A 20,588-nucleotide genomic window follows, 5' to 3' on the forward strand; every position below is an offset into this window, starting at 1 on the left:
TCTGACCATCAATGTCTCATACTAGTAGTAGCTTATTCTTTCCTATCCCTAAGTGAAAGATAGTGCGGAGAAGTGCTATCTGGCACATTGATATCTTCTAGGCTATCAAGTACACGTCTAAGTCCCAATCATCTAACATCATGTCGATGTTCCGGTTGATAAATGGAATACCCTCTTCCGATCATAAGCCCGTCTAGTCTTTCTCTATATCTCTCAATATACGTGCGAGACATAACCACAATACAAATAAGATACTTGAGAGTCCGATAACGATTGGCGGCATGACTCCAACTCCTTTAGCCTGTGCCATAGCCCCTACTGTAAATGGCAGCACGGCAGCTCCGGCTCCGCCAACAGCGGATGCGAAGCCAATGGAACTCACATGCATTTCCCGTGGGAGGATTCTAGTGACGACCACTATGAGAGATGGGAAAAGGGGCCCCAGAAAAAAGCCTTGTAGTGACACCGCGACTGCAGCGGCGTAGAAATTTGGCAGGAAACAGAATGCACAACCAAAGATGATCACAGCCAAAGAGTAGACCTATCGTCACGGTTAGGTTTGTTTCCGGTTAAAAGGGCTTCGAGAAGGCTATTCAAAGCCGCGATTACTCTCTCTCTCCCGATAATATGAATAAGGAGGAAGAAGAACATTTGGAAGAGCAACAAGGGCTGAATGTATCTTACCGTAATAGCCAATGCCTGTCCTAGTCTTGATGTGACAAAACCAAGAATGAATCGACCGCAAGTAAGGCCCAGCCAGAACCCTGTGGCTGCCATGTCACTCGCAAATAGATCTGCATGACGTACCCTCAGCATATATGTAACAGTCCAACCACCTATGGTGACTTCAACTCCCATATAAACAAGGATATAAGAGGCACACGTCCAGGTCACCCACGCATAGGGTCTCTGGAACAATGCACGTCGCAAGCCACCACGCTGGCTTTCTTCGGCATTCTCAATGGTTTGGTGATCATCCGGTCCAGAATCCCAAAAGGCGATCACGCAGGTAACGACTTCGATAGCAGCACAAGCGGCCTAGTTCAGAGTGAGCCATAGTTGTTTTCTTGAGGACAACTGAAATACGTACCAAAATATGGTAAAATCGAAACCATGGAAGATTGGCTTTGCTCAAGAGCAGTGTCGCAATTAATGGGCTAACCATTGCTCCAACGCCATATAGGCCATGCAATATACCGAGAAGTTCATTGGAGCTGCTCATGGCGCCTATCCAAGCGTTCCATCCAGAGTCTGCTACTCCGTTTCCTACTCCTCCGATCGCAAGCGTTGCCACGAGGATAGGGTAAGGTGGATGAAATGAGACAACCGCAAAAGTGAACAAATGGCATAATGACTGAATACAAGCGATTCCACGCCGGCCTAGCCGTACGTGAATCTCGTTGTTCAGTATGGCGGCAAACATATAACCACACACAGGGGAAAGGAAAAGAACCGAAACGGCTGTGTAGGAAATGTCGTAATACGACTCGAACTGTTCGGTTCGTCAGGGTGTTCGTTCGGGCGCATTACAGCTATGGCTTCTACTTACGTAGGGAAGCAGAGGCTGTCTACGTTAGTTCTAGAACTTTCATTCTTTTCAAGTCGCTTACCCCATATGCGGCATCATTTGCTCCCATAACCAAGAAAGCCCAGTATACCGCGAGCAGCTTCGATGTTAGGGATTGGAGGCAAGTCCGTCGCTCCTGGTGGCTTCTCGGCTGCCCATCTTCCAGAGACGGTTGACAAGAATGGCTCCCGAGTAGTGGGCTTTGAGCTGTGGCCATGTTAATATGGTGAGTCAGAATACATCGATTACTTCATTGGGAAGCGGGTAGATGTTGTATTTAAACCCCCACCCCCGGAAAATGAGCGGTGTGGGGTCTGCAAACCCCTCATGTCAGCTGATGTCAGGTGAGGCAGATTGGGGGTTGAAAGAAGGTCAGTATGAGTACTTGTGAGTCATGACAGTCTTTTCTCGGTCAACAGAGAAGTCGCCGTCACAGCAAAGGTCCAACAGCACGCCAACCTGTAACTTCAGGCTTCGGAATCATGCATTCACGTCTGATCAATAGTTGCACCAATGGAACTAACATGTCCATTTTGTCCGGCTAGATGGATTGGTGTCCTACTGGTCCCGGTAGCTACGCAAACAGGATGCTAGCTGACTGCACATTTCCTCTAAAAGCTGGAGAGGTGTGAGGTCGTCATCCTGCGCAAGAGCACGTGCTTCTTCTTAACGAAGAGCAGCCATCATCCCCACGTTATCACAAAGTGCCGCCTACTCAGAGACTGACCCGAGTCAATGCTAGGGGCGGATGCCTAGTAACATTAGAACGACATCACTCTCCAGCACCTTCAGTAGCTTTCCGTAGAATGCCTAAATCCTATCAGGCGAAACAGCTGTATCAATATTCTTCTTGACGACTACTTTCCTCTATTTGACGATCAATACATTAGCTTCTATGATAATCAAGCGCAACAACTAAGGACCCATCATGTTTCAAGTACTATCCAAGAGGAAATCTTTGCCCATGACTCCCATACTCTGGAGGATGATGACGGAGGGGATTGGCTGGTCTACTCAAACATGTACTCATTTTACCCGATGAGTTAATCGATGAAACGAACTGTTACTTTGCCATATGTTATGTAAACAAATATAATATAACATCAGGTAGGGCCGAAAATAGTCACCCCTGCCACCGGTGATGGCCGGCCAAAGGACACGGGTGCTTCTAACCAGCCCAGAAACGCAAAAGCCACCTTCTCTGTTTCCAATGTGATCAGTTGCAGATGCACAGTAGATCTAGCCCATTGCTTCAATGGCGAAGGTGAGCCTTGTGTCCACGGCGGAAGTGGCTGCTCCCGTTAGAGGCTGAACCTGAACCACCAGTCCAGACAGCAGGACCAGGCATGGGATAATCCTTCATGCCTCCCCAGATGCTGAAATTGAATGAGGGATCATCCTTCTTGTAGCCACCCGGAAACTTGATTGTGGGTCCCGGATTTCCATTACCACCGCCGGTGACCTTGACTTGAGCGCATCTAGAAATTCTGTCAGCAATCAATCCGAAACAAAGGGTACCAGAATGGCTTACTCGTAGTAGAATTCAGCCTGTCCATCATGCGCTCCATGTACGCCTTTAAGGAAGGTTAATGTTTGTACTTGCTTGTTTTCCAAGAATGGGTAGACCAGACATACCAATATGCTCCGACCGAATAAGATACTCCCCGTCTGGCAACTCTGCGGGAATTGTAAACTCGATCCGGTCCTTATCCCAAGTACACCAGGCATCGGTTTGGATGTCCTTGCCCTGGTCGCAAATGGCCTCCTCATGAATCTTGAACCAGTCGCCGTCACCTTCGTACTGGTTGGCCGCGCCGGGCGCTTTAGACATATATACAAGACCAGGGCCAGGGTGCTTCATTGTAGCTCCCACGCCGAGCTTCATTGCAAGCTTCGACCCGGCCTTGACTTCCGCCGTCTCGGTCTGGCCAGCGAAGGTGAAGGCGCCCTTGTTGCAGCGGAAGTCCGGCATATCAGGAGTCATGTCGTCGCGGGTGTTCTTCCACTTGGTTGGGTTGTATTTTTCGGGACGAGTGTTGGAGCGAACATATTGGTTAGGAGTGGTTTCCTGACCGTCAATGACGAGGGTGTCAAAGAAGTAATGCGCCGAGACCAAGGGTGCGATCGCTGCGGTGGCTAGAAGAGTGAGCTTCATACTGAAGATCAAATAGAGAACGTTTTCTTGAATGAAGACAAGGACCACTCGGGTACAACAGAAGGATATTAAAGCAGATGTGAGCGGAGGAAGTTGAGGTGCAATGGCTCTTCTACAGTCTTTCATCAGTGGGCGTGTCCGTCTTTATATCGTTTGTGGTGTAGCTCGTGCGGTATTTACTTTCTGGTGTTTGGCAACACCGTGATAACGACGATTGTCTACTGTATCTCCCGATATCATCTGCATTTTGTCTGGAACGTACTGATCTTCTCCATATGCGAAACCTGCCAAACCCACTTATGGAGTAGGTCCGCAGGGTAACCCGTGTGTAGTCGTCGTCCATGTGGGCCATGTCTCACATCTACAGGGCTGACTATGCCAAGCCTTGGAAGATCAAATGCCACTATTCTCAAAACTACACCGGCATAATGCATTGTTGGCTCTTCTCAGCGTATATAAAACCTTTTACTACTTGTCTTGGCCTCACAGGGTTCGGCATATCGTGAAACACGGCAAAGAGCAGGATGAGCTAGACGTCCGAACTAAAACTGCTTGGCATTAGGCAACAGTTGAGTCAAGGTGCAAGAGTTCGCAACTACTCTGCGGAGTTTGGCAACCTCATATGTCACCCGAGATGGAATTGTACACTAATGCACGGGAGGTCGTCAGGAGGCCAATGGCTGTGGCGATACAGTTGACTGCTTGAAACATTAGGGGTTACATATCCAAATATAGACTGTTAATAAAACTTTCGCGCACTCTGAGTAACTACTAACTGCTGATTTGATGAAACATCGGGGGCGTCCGCTCAGGGTCCAGGCTCCACCGGCTTGAGCCGTGGCGCCTTACACATCCCTTACTAAGATGGAGCAAGGTCTCTAAAGCATACGGTTTACACTAGGTGCTATCGAGCCTAACTCAATTGATACCGCATTAAGCCATAGAGAGTTAATGCAAGCGAGTCTCATAGGGGATCATCCCTTCTGTTCGGCAGTGAAAACAAAGCTCTACTGCCGACGGGATCTTGGCATGCCAATCCAGCTTGTTTAGATGCCCATAGTTACAGATCGAAAGGTCCCGGTTCATTCGTCATGCAACCTGCCACGGAGATTTTTCAGGGTGCATCAACCGACACCAGGATTTAGCCTGATTCAACGTCCTTTATCCGTCCAATATCTCTAAGGATCAGGACCCATCTTGACGATAGCTGCATATTTCGACACGACGCATCCCCCACGAAAGACCATGGCAATTTCTCTCCTGGGTAACTTCTCTCCGTGACCCTTTGATCCTACTACCAGGAAGGTTAATCAGTTTCTACGTCACTTGAGTTTCATCCTGCAGGAGCCCAGAACGTCGACCCGTCTCCTATACAAGTCTCACCGGATGAAGGCCATGAATAGGCTATAGTTCCACCGTAGTTCTTCCAGCAGTGGAGATTTACAGGGAGAAAGAGCGGAGAGTGTACAGATACTTGTTTCGCAATGGACTCTGGACCAGAACTCCGTTCCTGCGTGGGAAGGGATCTCCGGAGGAAATAGCCTGAGGTTAAAGCATGCAACAACACAACCACCTATAAATGCAAGCCCTTCGTTAGAGGTGCTGGTTCTATCATCATTCCAACTACTTGCCATTTTCTCAGCTTAGCAAAGAGTCATAGTTGTTCAATCGTTCAGTCGGTGATAATGTCTCAATCCATCTTTCTCCATACTCTCGTGGCGCTCAGTGCCCTCACCTCCGTCCACGGCGCGAATTCTCCGGGCTGCGGCAAGAACCCTTCCCTTGCCAATGGCGTCCACCAAATAAACGGCCGCGAGTACACCCTCAAAGTCCCCGATAACTACGATGCAAACAACCCGTATCACCTGGTTTTCGGACTCCACTGGCGCGGTGGGAACATGAACAATGTTGTCAACGGCGAAAGCATCCAACCCTGGTACGGCCTCGAAGCACGCGCGCAGGGTAGTGCAATCTTCGTGGCCCCTAATGGTCTGAACGCCGGCTGGACTAATAATAACGGCGAGGACGTGGCCTTCATCGACGCCATCATCGAACAAGTTGAGGGTGAGCTCTGTGTGGACCAGAGCTCTCGCTTCTCGACAGGTTTCTCCTGGGGTGGTGGAATGAGTTATTCCCTTGCTTGCTCGCGGGCTAAGGAGTTTAAGGCTGTTAGCGTCTTGAGCGGTGGCGTGATTAGTGGATGTGAAGGGGGCAATGATCCTATTGCGTATCTAGGGATCCATGGCATCAATGATCCCGTTCTTCCTTTCGATGGAGGTGTGCAGCTGGCGAATAAGTTTGTGGGGAACAATGGCTGCCAGCCAAAGGACATCAAAAAGCCTGGGTCTGGGAGTCAGGGCTCCGAACGAACAGACTTCGATGGCTGCTCTAGGCCAGTTTCTTTCATTGCTTATGATGGTGGACATGATGGTGCGCCACTTGGAGTGCAGAGCTCGCTGGCCCCTGATGCCACCTGGGAGTTCTTTATGGCGGCATAAGGCGAGTTTGGTTCCTTATCAGTGTATTAGTCTTACATCGTGTATGTATCTCTTGAAGTCAATGGGCGATACGTAACCCTTACACCAAGACTTCTCTGTCAAGCACGAAAGCTCCTGGATAGACAATCAGAAATTCTGTGGCTGCGTGATTCACATTCACGGAGAAGACAGATTGCATAAAGAACCTCTATGAACAGACATTCATGGATCCTAGCAAGAAAAAGAGCATTAATGTAGGTTTCACGCTCAGGACTGCCGCGCCAGCTTCTTTAGAAGCAATTTTCACAAAGTCGTCATCGATAACATTATGGAAAGCCCTATTGTGTAGCAGCCCATCTTTATCAAAGGCTTATAGTATGCCTTGTGTGGAAGAGCAATTTATAAGCAATATTTCGGAACTTCCTCCATTCTGAAATAATACAATGAGTTCCCGCAGTAAAGTATGTACAATCAAACATTAACTATCCTAATACATATATAGTCATTGACGTAGCCTTCCCTATAGATAGTTAGCCACGATAATTGAAGTAATTGACTATTACCATTTTTAATTCTGCTTGCCCGTCAGACTGCTTCATCTTCCCGGAATTTCAAAAACTCCAGGCTGGGATCTTACTCAGAATATGGCTACGGATAGTTAAACTTCCTACTTTATTGAAGTCGACCTAGAGTTCATAGAGGTCTGTCGGGACTCACTAGGACGAAAAGCCATTCGGCTAGCCGAAAGGATAGGCAAATAAAAGTCTTGGTTTCTACCACACTATAAATGGTTTTTCTCTTCGGTTTGACATGTCGGATTATGTACAGTAGAAAGAGGCCATTGTCCGTAGGCGGAAGCCAAATGTTATAAAGAGTAGAAGCCAACTTCTCTATCTTTGAGGCCTTATCCAAACGGAAGCCTCCTCTTTCCCAAAGCGAAACGGACATCACACTGGCTTGATACTCCAGTAGATTATCAACTAGTAAGTCGGTGCATATTCCCCTCGTCTCTCTCTCTCTTTTTGTTTTTATTTTTATTTTTATTTTTTTTTATTTTTTTTTTTTTTTGCTCTTCTCTCTAATCTTATCAGGCTATCATTAAATCCCTCAGGTAGGCATAATGCAGGTCCCAGGCCCAACTTGTACCAATGAAAGTGCCCATAAGTTCTAGTTCATTGTCTAGACGGAGACAATAATGCCATTGTAAATGAAGGGTATTTTGAAATGTGGAAAAAATGACAGCGGCATTCAACATGACCTTGAAAGTCGGTCAACGAGTTAAACTAGCTTAGCAGGGATTCGTTCGGAGCCAAGTACTCCGTAAATTTTCTTTCCTTTTTTTTTTCCTCCGCGAAATTCTCCGAGGCACTTCCGAGTACAGTTTTTTTGGGGAGAAACCAGGGGTACATGCCCTTTCCTACGAGCGTGTTTTGAAGTGAAACAGCTCAACGCTGACATGTGCCGGCCCAGCACAGAACCAAATCCTTTAGCGTCAGCAATAGTATCAAAACCTTTAACCTACGGTGTACAGTGTCTACTCCGTAGATTGCAAGCCTGAAAATAAACTTCGAATGATTCCACAAATGTGGGGCCATATCGGCGCCTATTCCCAGAAAAGTAATAATCGGGCGGAAGGGTTTTCAGCCATAAATTAAAGAATTTAGGATACGCAAGGTGTGGTGTGAGCAGGGATGAGACTGCCGAGTATGAAACTGCCGAGTTATTAAATCAGAGGTATCAAGTATAGAGACTCCAAAGGGAAATGGTAGCCAAAGGTGGCAACCAGAATAGAATAATGCCGCTGGCTCCCTCAAGAACATCAATCTATTAGAAAAGCGTGCAGTATATGCCTTTGACTCTATACCCGTGTTAAGGCCCGTGAACATCAGCAGCCGGTAGAACTAATGCATACTGGAGCCTGTCCGTCCCTCATCGTATGAGTCCAGTATAGACAACGGGACGACATAGAACTATTGCAGGATGACGCCGTAAGGGATACGGAGACTTAACGATCGTACCACTCGGAATTTGAGCTAAAGCGTGGCAGAGAGGAGTCACCTCGTCTCACCCTGGCCACATATTGTTTGTAAGCAAGCTCCTACTCAAAGAAATAATTGAAACCGAGGAAAGGAAACGCTATAGGCTCGCCAAGGTGCGGAGGCAGAGCTTCAATAAAACAAGGAACTAACTAAATGAGATATTTCCGATTATATTTAGTACCAACCGGTATTTCGGCCCCGTAAGCCGTGGCTAAATAGTTCCTGAATTGCAGATCCCAGCAGATATCCCTGACAACACGGCATCTCCGCCAATTACGAAGAAGAATGATGCTCGTCAGACATGTGATGCGTGCCGATCTTGATCCTCCAGTATGGGGCCTCATTTCTTGATGCTTACTGTATTGCAGGATGTAGAGTTTGACGAGATCTCTGCTATATCAGCAGTAGGCTCCCCTTATACTATTTAGTAGCGTTTACGGACGCCCCCAGGTCTCTGGAATCGATAAGACTTAAACTTTGTCATTTACACCAAGTTGATCTACTGTTTTTACTTTCACTATGAAGCTTCCTTTAACACTTGCGGCACTTGTGGCCTTGGCATCCGCCCAAAAAGAGATGTGTGCACAATATGATCAGGCCGAGAGTCCTCCGTACAGAGTGGCCAACAACCTCTGGGGCAAGGACTCCGGTTCCGGCTCCCAGTGCGTCTACGTTGACAAAATCTCGAGCTCTGGTGTTGCATGGCACACTACCTGGGATTGGAGCGGTGGTGAAGGCAGTGTGAAAAGCTATTCCAACTCCGGAGTCGACTTCGAGAAGAAGCCCGTGAGCGAGGTTGGCAGTATCCCCACCGACGTGGAATGGAGCCAGGATAATACCAATGTCAATGCCGATGTGGCGTACGACTTCTTCACTGCCGCGGACAAGAATCACGCCACATCAAGCGGCGATTATGAACTGATGATTTGGTGCGTATCAGCCGATCCCTCCTGGCGCGGTTTAAACTACATTTTTGATATACTGACTGAACTGGCGTTTTCCATTTTCAAGGCTCGCACGCTACGGCAGTATCCAGCCCATTGGCTCCAAAATTGATTCCACTGATATTGCAGGCCATACATGGGAACTGTGGTACGGCACCAGCATCCAGGCAGGCGCCGAGCAAAAGACATTCAGCTTTGTCTCAGGAACCCCGATCAATTCGTTCAGCGCAGACCTCAAGCCATTTTTTGACTATATCACATCTAAGCACGATTTCCCTGCTTCTAGCCAGAACTTGATCAGTAAGGACTCACAGCCCTAACCCGCGTGTAAGCGAAGTAGCTAATGAGAGTAATGTGCAGATCTGCAGTTTGGAACCGAGCCGTTCACTGGCAAGGCCACTTTCACTGTTCCCAATTGGACTGCCAGTGTCAACTGAAATATGGAAACCTCCGGTCCTATTTCTCAATAGGTCTCGTATCTCTCGGTGTACTTGGACAGCTCTCGGGGTGGTCGCAGGGATGAAAGGCAGGTCTGATGGAACTTACGAGGCCAATAGTTACTGCTACTTCAAGCGTAAAGGTAGCATTTGATACCTTCATTTGCTCCATGAAAGTAGACTAAATAAGGCAGTTAGTGAGACCCAAGAACAAAGTAAGACTCCGATTTATACTTCAGAGTAATAATGTTACAGTAGAATTAATTAACGTGATCGCATAATGCGTTTATTACTCAATAACACACTCAAATTCCTTTCTCGCTTGCTCAGCAGCCTGCAAAACATCCACGCGACTGTAATATGAGTAAACCGCAAACACCCAAAGCCAAGGGGTAGTGCTTAGTTGGGGATATACTATCTAGTTTACTCTCTTGAAACCCATTAGGCTCTCAAATTCTTGACTTCTCAGTTCTGGGAGAAGTCCTGCCATGGATCTTAGGTAACGATTGCGCCGGGCTTGTTGGCTTAGATGGTACTAATCCATCAAGCGTACGTCATGATTCAAGCCTGTTGATACCTGCATCTTCTTGCCCGAAACCGAGTTTCGATACAAGTAAATGATCGAGCAACCTGAGACTTGCTGATAAGGGTTCATCGAGCACTTCCGTCTATGGATGTCATGCCCAATCCGTTTGAGGCTAATCAAAATGATATCAGTATATCGAGTTGTTCCGTTAACTAATATCTCTGCTGTTACCGATTATTCTTCGGTTTATATGCTATTTGCAAGTACTTTATACCCAGAAATGCGCGATTGCACTGACATGTCCTTCCTAAATGTTTGCCTATTGTAGCACAAGCTACTCCTGTCACCAACCATAACTCCCTCATTCCGCATGGCTGACGTTACTCCCACCCATTAGGCGTCGCAGCGGCAATCTAACGCCAACCATGACTCTAAACTTGCATGCTGGTCATTTGTGTAAATAGCAAGGTTGGCTTTTCTCAGTACGGGACCATAAATTCACTTTTCTTCGGGTTGTTGCTCTAGCCATGTCACCGAATAATCGACCTCGGGAAGTTCTTTTCCTTGTCCGAATTTAAGAACTCCCTGCATCCGAATACAATTCCCATAATGAAATGACACTGAAATAGAACAATTTCTTCAAATCAACTGTCTCCCTAGGTTTATGCACATTCACCTCAGGACACCTCCTTTAATGGGTAATATATAGAGGATCCTTGCCGCGATTGACGTGTGTTGGCGGGTTTGGAATATTCCAGCCCTCATACCGGAAATTTATAAGTGACTTGAATAGAATCCTGAGACTGGATATGAAAAGACACCTCTTCTTGATAAAAGCCTTGCTTGGCTCCAACCCGAGGTGGCGGAAGAAGTGGAGTCTTTGAAGCGGTAGATTACTACTCACAGCTAATCAAATTAGTTAGGGATAAGCAGTGTTTAGTGCGTGGCTAATCGGACTTGTTCAACTCCCTTACCTACTGAGACCATACGAATGCGAACTTCCGCATTGGCATGTTTCCACACCTGACCACAAGACACCAATTTTCTTCCTTGGTTAAGCGCACGAATCATCACCTTCTTAACAATCAAAACGCTTGAACTCATGGAATCTTCATACGGCTCCACTTAGTCCATTCATAATGGCGGACCCAGAAATTAGGCATCCAGGGATTCTATCATTGACTGCACTCAGAGAAGAAGCTCGTGTTCGCTTGACCAGTCCTACCCTTTATGGCATACAAAACTTGCCTTCTCACCGACGCAACAATCACTATTTATATGATGCACTCCGCGCTTTATCTGCATCTTCAGTGTTCGTTTCAATCCTCGCCATTTTTTACTTCTTGTTCCAGTGAAAATGCTCAATCACTCCCTAGCATCTACTTGTTTGCCCGAAACCTTTACGACACCAGCCATTTTCGGGGCTGAAATTCTCTCCTTAGCTGCATCTTGGGTCACAAATTATACCCTCAATGTGCCTGCTACATTCAATTATAACCACGGTGACGTCGGCCTTAATAATACCAGGTTCTGCAATGTCACTGTGACCTACACTCATCCAGGTCACGAGGACTTGATCACAGTTGAGACATGGTTACCTCAGCAATGGAATCAACGACTGCAAGCCACCGGAGGCGGCGGATGGAATGCAGGCCGTTTCGTTTTGTCGGACTTTTTCATGGCTGGAGCTATTGGTGAAGGTTATGCTGCTACGACAACTGATGCAGGGCTGGGACGTGGGTCTTCCCCGAATTCATGGGCCCTAAAGTCTCCAGGGAACGTGAACCTATACGATGTCCAGAACCTTGGATATGTCTCTCTCAACGATCAGGCAATCATCAGCAAAGACCTGGTGAGAAGTTTTTATGGGCGAAATGCTTCTTACTCATACTGGAGCGGTTGCTCTCAGGGAGGAAGGCAAGGACTTGTGCTCGCCCAACGTTACCCCACTGCCTATGATGGCATTGCTGCCTCAGCACCTGCTCTATCCTTTACTGAACTGGCAGCATCTGTGTACTACCCTCTTCTGGTCCAGAAATGGTCCGGTTCTTCGGCATCTCCTCTACCCTGCGAGCTCGAATTCATTACGACCGAGGCCATCGCACATTGCGATGCAGGCGATGGCATTATGGATGGAGTTATCTCTGATCCCGCCACCTGTGACTTCAACGCTTTATCCGCAGTGAACAGAACCTTCAACTGCTCGTCCACTGGGAAGGCTATGAAGGTCAGTAATATTGCTGCCTTAGTAGCCAATGCGGCCTGGTCTGGGCCTCGAAAGGCAAATGGTGACCCTCTCTGGTATGGTTTCAATCATGGTTCTGATATTACTTCATTTGGGGCCGATCCCGGGGTGAACAGTAGCATATCAAGTGACCTATGGTTCCGTTTGTTTGTGGAAAAGGACACGAGGTTCGACTCATCGACGCTGAGCCCTCTCGAATACGAACGGCATTTCAAGCGTGGTGTTCAGGAGTATGCTGGACTTTTGAATGCCGATTCCCCAGATCTGACGGAGTTCAAAAATGCGGGTGGTAAACTCATCTCATATCATGGCATGGTAAGTCTCCTTTAGATTTTACTCACAATATTTTGAAAATCTACTTATGGTTGCCACGAACAGGCCGACGAGTCAATTCCCACCAGAAGTTCCGAGCATTATTATCGTTCAGTTAGTGACGCAATGTCCGACGTTCAGAGCTTCTATCGTTATTTCGAGGCCCCGGGCTTGGGCCATTGCTCCGGAGGAACAGGAGGGCAGCCTGTCACAACTTTTAACTCCCTCCGCCGTTGGGTAGAGGAAGGCGTTGCCCCGGAGACTCTGCCCGTCCATTTCAAGGGCACTGACGGAAAGCAACAAGCGCGAATTTTGTGCCCATATCCGGCAAAAGCCGTTTATCAGGGCGGTGGGACTTCAAACATTGATCATTTCAAATGTATCACCAGCACGGAGGATGTACTCTGATGCAAAACCCAGAGTGGCGCCACAGCCAACAGCCCGAATAAAGAAAACGGACCTATGGTCTCTTCTCACAAGGAGCAACTACCTCAGAGAAGACAAAATACTAGAGGACTCGGTTTCTTTGCTCACAGCTTGCCATGGTTGACCAGCCGTCACATTCGAACAGTTAAGCAGCAGATCCTGTGGAAATCTCATTTCGTCCTTCTTTTCCTTCTTTTCCTTCTTTTCCTTCTTTTCCTTCTTTTTCTTCTTTTTCTTCTTTTTCTTCTTTTTCTTCTTTTTCTTCTTTTTCTTCTTTTTCTTCTTTTTCTTCTTCTATGCTAGCCCCAGAGGACCAAGTCAACAGACCTCCCTTGACTTCGACTTTCCTTCATAATTTGATCCTGTACTTTATCAGTCTCGGCGAATGAGCTCAGTCATTCATAATTATCTCTTTCTTTAGAAGCCGACCCTTTGCGAGCGATAAAGGCCCTGTGAAGCTGCGGAGACATGATACTCTTGCCATATATTGTGTTTTATAGCATTATTAGAACAGCATCCTGGAAACTAATGCTATCTCATATAGTACAATCGGACAGCCCCAGGCAGCTCAGCGGCCAACCGAGTAAAGCTCGGTGAATACCATCTAGCTGATAATATATACCTCTCAAGATGTGCTGGGGCCAACCATGAATAAACCAAACCGCATCGAGTTCATGCAGCAACACTACAAAGAACCCGAACAGTAGCAAGGCAACGGGGTGTCTCCCTTCCAAGTCACGTACAATGCGGTCCGGTAACGTGTATAGCCAGCTGAATATCAAAGGCCACAACTGTTCGCCCGAAAGTGGCGCCGATCCACCGTATATAGAATCATAGCGTGACACAAGCGATTGAAACACGTGATAATAGCTGGAATCACGAAGGCTTCCTGTCGAGAAAGTGCTATAAATAAAGATTTGTAGGTTTCGAAGTGGTTCTGAATACTCATGGCAAGCGCGGTAGGTTGGATGAGAAAGTTGCGCACTGCCCTGGTTGTGATCTGGGCGAGTTCCCGTACCGGCATTCTCGGGAATATCGGGATGCACAGAGGATATTTTCGAGTTCATTCCGCGTTCATTGCAGTCCTCCAAGATGGTCCGTAGACCCAAGAACAGGCACAGACTTGGTTTATCGTTATCAACCCGAAAAGCGAAGTATTCATCCGGCCGGGGACCTCTAGCCAGCGAACAAATGAAGATATACACGGACGCAGCGTACAGCACATGACTATTACTTGGGGTGAGGAGGGGTGTGGTCGCAACCTTTGCGATTGCAAGCTGCAAATGTCGTTCAGCCTCGGCATAGAAGTCGACATTTGGCCCAAGGACTCGGCCTATGTGCTCTGGTTCCAGCGTGCGGTTCAGGTGGAAGCCCGCCACGGCCAAAAAAAGACGCAATAGGAAATGAGACGAGAAACCAAGTCGGAGAAGCTCATTAGGGATATAGTTTTTAAGATCGTCCGCTGAGCAACAATGGTGGAATAGAGCCATATCAACTGCAGTGAACTCAAATTGCTTTTGAGCCAATGCCGCCTCGCTGCTTGAGTTCGAAGGGGATGGTTCTTGTTGCTCCTCAGCCTTGCGATGTGCTCTTTTAGGGACGGCAAAGCTCGACTGTGAAGATGAGATAAATACCACGTCCTTCGGCGGAGCGATTTGTGTGGCTGAGAACTCGGGACTGGTGTTGTCTCTCTGTTTTGATACGCCATCAGGTTTGGGGTCTTGCATATAGTGACATTCCGTCGGCCGGTGCAAACATTGTGTACAAGTAGGCTTTAGTTCATCGCACTGTTTGGGTAGCTCATGTCAGTGTTTTCCTTGTCATCCAACGCTGGGCATGACCCACTTTGATCTTGCGAGCTTTGCAATTACTACATCCGAGGCGAGATTTGCGGTGTGGCCTTCGAGCTCTCTTGCTAGCGTAAGAGGAGTGAACATGGGGAGCCATGGTTGCAGGGGGTGTTGAAGAATTTATGGAGTCGTAGTAGGAATATGACGGCTGCTGGCCTTTGGAGGAAATTCGATATTGGCATAGGCTTGGTGGAATACTGAGTTCTGAAGCAAAATATTAGAATTTATGAGTTACTTTACTTTTAGAATTCCTTACCCTTTTTATTGGCGGCGGTGGGTTAGTGGACCAACAAGTTTATTATACATTTTGGCTAAATAAAACGAAATATTCCTTTTAGGAAATAAATTTTAACTTGGTGGGTTTCATGGCTTGGCGTTCATTCAGGAGTCTACGTTATTCCACGGATCTTGAGAGACTAGGAGCTTAACCAACCAAAGGCTCTGGGTGTGGGTGTTTCGGTCCATTTCCAACTGCCATGGATGTTGGGCAGAATTCCCCATTACTCGCTTGCTTACAGGGATGTGGGGGGGCGATTTTCCAATCCAAACTCGTCCGCAACTCCACAACAGGGAAGGAACACAAGCCAACAACTTGAAAGTTATAACTCCGAAAAGAGAGTAGATTATTTAGAGACACAATTATCGAGATTTGTTTCAAAGGCTCGGTCCTGATGGGGTCATGAGCAAAGGAAGATTACCAAAGGGTATCGGACATGCCGAGATTGTATTGCATCGGCTTTGGATTTCAGAACGGACTAGGTAACCCAACGTTGCTCTGATATAACGTCTTCCATTAAAACTAATCCGTATTTTCCCAGCAGGTTTTTCAAGGTTGAAAATCCTTCTTGGTTTAGCAAGGAAAAGGAAGCCGCGTGCCGAAAGTCAATAAGCCTCTAGATCAAATCGGTGGATGGACCTTTCAAACTCTAGTGGACCTTGAGAGATGTACGTTTTATAAAATTTTAATCTTGCCAAATGCCGTTCCAAGCCCTATTCAGTTATATTCTACTACGAGTTTTCGGACTCCGCGGAACACAGGAAACTAAGAATGGTCATCTCCACTTTATACCCTATGCCGACCATTCGTTGCCGATCGCTGAACACGAATCCGAACTTCCAAATGCGTATCTAGATGAAAATTTTGGTGAACTGCCCCTGGACTTTTTGGAAGCTTCTGATCCCAAGTTTGTCTAGGTATAAAGGAATCCATATCTCTTTCCAACAGTGACTAGAATGAGTGTTTTTTCTCATCTTCTTTCGTTCTCTATTCCGCCCATATCCAACCAACCTAACTCCTGCCATGGCTGATCCCACGGACAAGGTTTATCGTGCCTGGCCACAAGACCCACCGACATATCAGCAAAGCAATACCGACCGTTCTCGGGACATCACGCAGAGTCGACAATGGAATTATTCTTTGTTCGAATGTTGCTCGCCTGGTTTACTCTGTATGTTGCGTCCTTTCCTGTATCACCCCGTTTTCTGGTGAAGTTGCTAATAATACTTAGGTTTCACAAGCTGCTGTCTACCGTGCCTGACTTATGGTAAAACTCAAAGCAGAATCCGTGATCCAAGCCTACAGACATATAACAGCATCAACTCTTCAGTAAGTGATTCAATAATTCTATTTAACCACGGGATCAATGGCTAATTCACCAACGTAGTGCTCAATCTGGACAGTGCTTAGCTTCTTTGCCTCGCAATGGATCCTTCAAACTATCAGCCGCGGCGAAATGCGTGAGCGATTTGGTATTGAGGGCTCTTGTTGTGGCGATTGCTGCGTGAGTCTCTGCTGCGGCTGCTGCGCATTGATCCAGGAGGAGAAGGAAGCCGAATTACGCACGAGGCCCGAACTTATTGGATATCAGAAGCCAGGTGGTATGTCTTATCCATGAGTGGAATAACTAGAATAACTACAGCCCCGCTTAAAGGATCGCGAGATCCAACTAGTGGAGCCAGCTCGCCGATTTGGGGGTTATGGATGTGCAGGTTCATGTCTGTCCTGGTCTTCATTTTTCTTTTGTTCACTGAAACTTCCGTCCTCGAGTCGCGCCGAGGTGGATCACTTTTGATCTGGTGTCAATGCTTCCTTCGTTATCGATTCAACGTTCTCATATCTCGTCGAGGCTTTTTTCTGTTACTTTCTACTCTATTTCTTTTCATATATTCAATATACACACATGAACCTTTGATCCCCCATTTCCATTATACCTTGCTTTGCGTTTAGGGGCGGAGCGCTTGCGCAGGTTGGGATGATATGATGAGCGCTTGTAGACGCTGGATGAGCGCAAGGTACTGCGAAAATCTGGACTGAAACCTGGTGGTAATGAAGACCAAGTCAGGACGTACAATCGATTTTGCCCTTTGAGCACGTACAGTCAATTATACTGTTTCCAGTCAATTGGAGGATCATACCGGACCTATATTTCTGCTCTTTGCCTGCATGAAGAAAACAATTCTATCGTATCTATCTGTCCTCCTCCGTCATTGCCGAACATGGGACGCGTGAAAAGAAATCCGATCGACTATTTAGTGTAACTTGCTGGACTCGTAACTTCGTAAGTCGTAGTAAGTAACCCACCCGTAGGTAGAGTGGCAAAGTAAAAAAACTTGAGCAAAAAAGAAAGCCCAACGCGGGGCTCGAACCCGCAGCCTTGTGATTAAGAGTCACACGCTCTACCGATTGAGCTAGCCAGGCTGGCTTGTTGTAAAGCGCTTTGAACTTTGACATAATATTCCTACACCGATTTCAGATGAAATCTGCTCGAACATGAGGAATCCCCAAATCAACACATATTCCAAATTATGGATTTACCATCTAGGTTGAAAGTACGCATTTATGGCCTCTAATGATGTCTTGTACACCTGCTTAGCAGGTGTTGAAACAGTTGAATCCCAGTTTTTCACAAATTGACAACGTTGGTTTGGTGATGCCTTTTGTTGTCTAGTATGCTATGGCTCACTATATATTTCGGCGTACGTCCGAGTCCATGTATTTTCTAAATCCAGTACCCGCTATTATAAAATCCCAAAGAAGATCCCGACCAAAGACAGAATGCGCTTGAATGACCTAGATTATCAAGTTAATCGAACGACTAGCTCGGGAAAGACATTATTGTGGTTGTTGTACACCCTAGGCAGTCGAGCGACTCGCAGAGTCGCAGTATGGAATGGCGGGTTGCTTTTCCACACGTTTGAAATGATATATGAGCAGTTTCAATGAAGGGTGGATGGTCCGTCTAATAATAACCGGAGTAATAATTTCTATCAAGCGAGGTGGTTTCAAATTTGTTGCGAAAGAGGCGATACGTATGTGTTGCAGCCTCTAAAAAACAACTTGCACCTCAGGCATCAAAACCTCCACATTATGCACATTTTTATGCAAATCGCTGCATAAAGGTGATTTTGCTGTCGTAACCATCAATCGCAAACATCCCCTATTCTATCAACCACAAATGACTGGACAGTATTGCTATTTAGTCCGTTCTTGCATTATGTCAGAGTCTCATGTCTAACCAGGGTTTTATCTTGATCTGGCTGTTTAGCATTGCATTTGTAAGAAATTGTGGATGTCTTTATATGGGAGTTGCTTCGTGCTATTCCCTTGAACGTATCCAAGACAGCCTCCTGTCTTAGCTTACCAAGAATATCAAGAGTGAAGTAAACTGAATGTTAAGGGGCCAAGTTTAGGATTATGAAAAGAAACAAACGAACCATACATTCAAAATACATTGTTGCTAGCAGGCACATGATATTCATCGTTAAACCTTGATATTAACCTTCAACCCGACTTGACACCATCGATAAAGTCCTAAAAAGAACAATCCCAGTAAAATAGAAGTGGCGGAAAAGACCTGTGCTCCTCGATAATCCCCGCCATCCGCTTGAATAAGCGCCCCCTGAATGGCTGGAGCCGTCAGACACGAAAAACTCACTATCGTCAGAATCATGCCTGTCCTAACACCGACTTTGCTGACATCTTTCGTTTGTCGAGTCGCCATCGCGGGGAACAGGGCCTGCGTAGCCCCAGCAAAGATCCCATATACAACAGCCCATGCATATAGCCCAATTGAATTATCTATAGAAATCCAGCAGTATATGCAGATAGCGCTTATGACGGAGCAGACGACTGTCGAATTGACAACGCCTGTCCAACGCTCGCCGATAAAACAGGGACAGCCCCGTCCGATGACCCCAACACCATTCAACACAATGAGGAGATTGATTGAATCTGAGAGGTGGATCTTTTCCCGAGCAAAGATGCCAAGGTAATAAAAAGCCATGTATAAGCCCCAGAAATTGAAGAACATGCTTGCCGTGAAGAACAAAAATGGCCACTCGCGAAATGCACCCCACTCGACAACAGCTCCAGCTGAACGTGGTGGCAAATACGGTCGATACCCAATCAAGGATGGAATGTGTGTGAGTAGGACGATTAATGCAATAATGCGCATCGTCCAGGCAAAACCAATATCGGAATGATTGAGCAGAGCGTTTGTCGTAGCTGGATAGACCATTCCCCCTGTTGCAGCACCGGCTGCAGACAAGCCAACTGCAACAGATCGATAGGATTGAAAATATGACCCCATCACGGACAGACCAGGAGTGAAGACCATGCCACTTCCCAGCCCAACACATACAGCCTGACTCAGGAGAATGTGATAGTATCGTGTAGACAAAGAAGTCATGCACAGCCCAAAGACTTGCAGAAAAGCTCCAGTCGCAAAGCAATGGCGAAAGTAGCCTGCGTCAGATGCACGCCCTGAAAAGACGCCGACAAAAAGCATCAGAAACATCTGAATGCCTCCGATCCAACCAATATCACTCGTAGAATGCCCAAGCGTTTGCGTATAGTATTGTTGGAAGACTCCATAGCTGTTAGCCATGCCCCATGTATTGAAAAATACTAGATGGCATAGAAAGACATGCCACCATGCTTTAAAGCCGCCGTCTGGGGGTTTGGGCGTGTCGCGTTGCTGAGGTTGCTTGTCTTCCAATGGCGTAGATCCGATTTGCATATCGACGGGACGATCTTGAATATATTGAAAATAATAAAGATGTAAATTAACACCTCGTCGGCAAGTGGAAGTTCAAGGCTAGGAGGTATAGTAACAAATGAAAGGCCAAAGTAGGAGAAGGAGCTGTAGGATCTGTGTATATTATGTGCTGTCCATGATGACTCAACGCTTATAACAGTACCCAATACCCCAAAGGGACTATCAAAGCTTTATTTCGGTTCGGTTGACATGGACACTACTTTCACGTTTATTCCATGCCGACACCGAACATAGGGCCGGAATGGTGCGGGCCGCAAATCCCGACGTATTCACATCAAGACGCTTGGATCCTTTGGCGGGAACAACGGGAAACGCGGGAGGAGGCGCATGGATTCGGTGGGTCATTGAATCTGGCGCCAATAATTTGGACAAAATGCTGGGTGAGGATTGGGGTTCCCCTTTCAGTCGGTTATCAGTGGTCTTGTTCTCAAGTTGCGACGTGTTCGGGTTCTGGAGCACAATTCTATGCCAACTCCTATGCTAGGTGAAAACTGTCTGCAATCGAAAACCGTGCCCAAGCTGGACTACTTATAGATTCAAGGCCATAATTTGG

The 20,588-nt window shown here is 46.8% G+C and overlaps 5 protein-coding genes and 1 non-coding gene across 8 annotated transcripts; 3 read left to right on the plus strand and 3 right to left on the minus strand.

Moving 5' to 3' along the window:
- Window positions 1-15: 15 nt before the first annotated feature.
- On the minus strand, window positions 16-1,797 carry LDX57_013056 (uncharacterized protein). 3 transcript variants are annotated; one of them, XM_046094805.1, is made up of 5 exons: window positions 1,611-1,797; window positions 1,550-1,564; window positions 1,091-1,492; window positions 685-1,038; window positions 16-541 (listed from the first exon to the last, which is right to left on the minus strand). In XM_046094805.1, exons 1-5 carry the CDS (start codon window positions 1,782-1,784, stop codon window positions 194-196), a joined length of 1,293 nt encoding a protein of 430 aa, XP_045939603.1. In that variant the 5' UTR covers window positions 1,785-1,797; the 3' UTR covers window positions 16-193. The 3 variants fall into 3 exon arrangements, with proteins under 3 accessions (XP_045939603.1, XP_045939605.1, XP_045939604.1); XM_046094807.1 differs by having other exon boundaries at window positions 16-1,038; XM_046094806.1 differs by having other exon boundaries at window positions 1,091-1,564.
- A 1,022-nt stretch (window positions 1,798-2,819) lies between these two features.
- Window positions 2,820-3,722, minus strand: LDX57_002003 (lytic polysaccharide monooxygenase auxiliary activity family 9 protein; the record flags this gene model as incomplete). The annotated part of the gene is made up of 3 exons (XM_046083646.1): window positions 2,820-3,045; window positions 3,099-3,141; window positions 3,203-3,722. 3 exons carry the CDS (start codon window positions 3,720-3,722, stop codon window positions 2,820-2,822), a joined length of 789 nt encoding a protein of 262 aa, XP_045939606.1.
- Window positions 3,723-5,407: 1,685 nt separating this feature from the next.
- Window positions 5,408-6,220, plus strand: LDX57_002004 (alpha/beta hydrolase family esterase; the record flags this gene model as incomplete). The annotated part of the gene is made up of 1 exon (XM_046083647.1): window positions 5,408-6,220. The coding sequence occupies one exon, from the start codon at window positions 5,408-5,410 to the stop codon at window positions 6,218-6,220; it is 813 nt and encodes a 270-aa protein (XP_045939607.1).
- Window positions 6,221-8,702: 2,482 nt separating this feature from the next.
- Window positions 8,703-9,877, plus strand: LDX57_002005 (glycoside hydrolase family 12 protein). Its single transcript, XM_046083648.1, has 3 exons — window positions 8,703-9,167; window positions 9,250-9,482; window positions 9,543-9,877. Exons 1-3 carry the CDS (start codon window positions 8,758-8,760, stop codon window positions 9,617-9,619), a joined length of 720 nt encoding a protein of 239 aa, XP_045939608.1. The 5' UTR covers window positions 8,703-8,757; the 3' UTR covers window positions 9,620-9,877.
- Window positions 9,878-11,502: 1,625 nt separating this feature from the next.
- Window positions 11,503-13,110, plus strand: LDX57_002006 (putative feruloyl esterase; the record flags this gene model as incomplete). The annotated part of the gene is made up of 3 exons (XM_046083649.1): window positions 11,503-11,997; window positions 12,055-12,705; window positions 12,769-13,110. The coding sequence occupies 3 exons, from the start codon at window positions 11,503-11,505 to the stop codon at window positions 13,108-13,110; spliced, it is 1,488 nt and encodes a 495-aa protein (XP_045939609.1).
- A 4,493-nt stretch (window positions 13,111-17,603) lies between these two features.
- Window positions 17,604-17,676, minus strand: LDX57_002007. The gene has a single exon. It is a non-coding gene; the product is annotated as a tRNA-Lys (tRNA).
- Window positions 17,677-20,588: the final 2,912 nt, after the last annotated feature.

Source organism: Aspergillus melleus, assembly GCF_016097325.1.
Source record: "Aspergillus melleus strain CBS 546.65 chromosome Unknown contig1, whole genome shotgun sequence".
In the NCBI taxonomy this organism is placed as follows: Eukaryota; Fungi; Ascomycota; class Eurotiomycetes; order Eurotiales; family Aspergillaceae; genus Aspergillus; species Aspergillus melleus.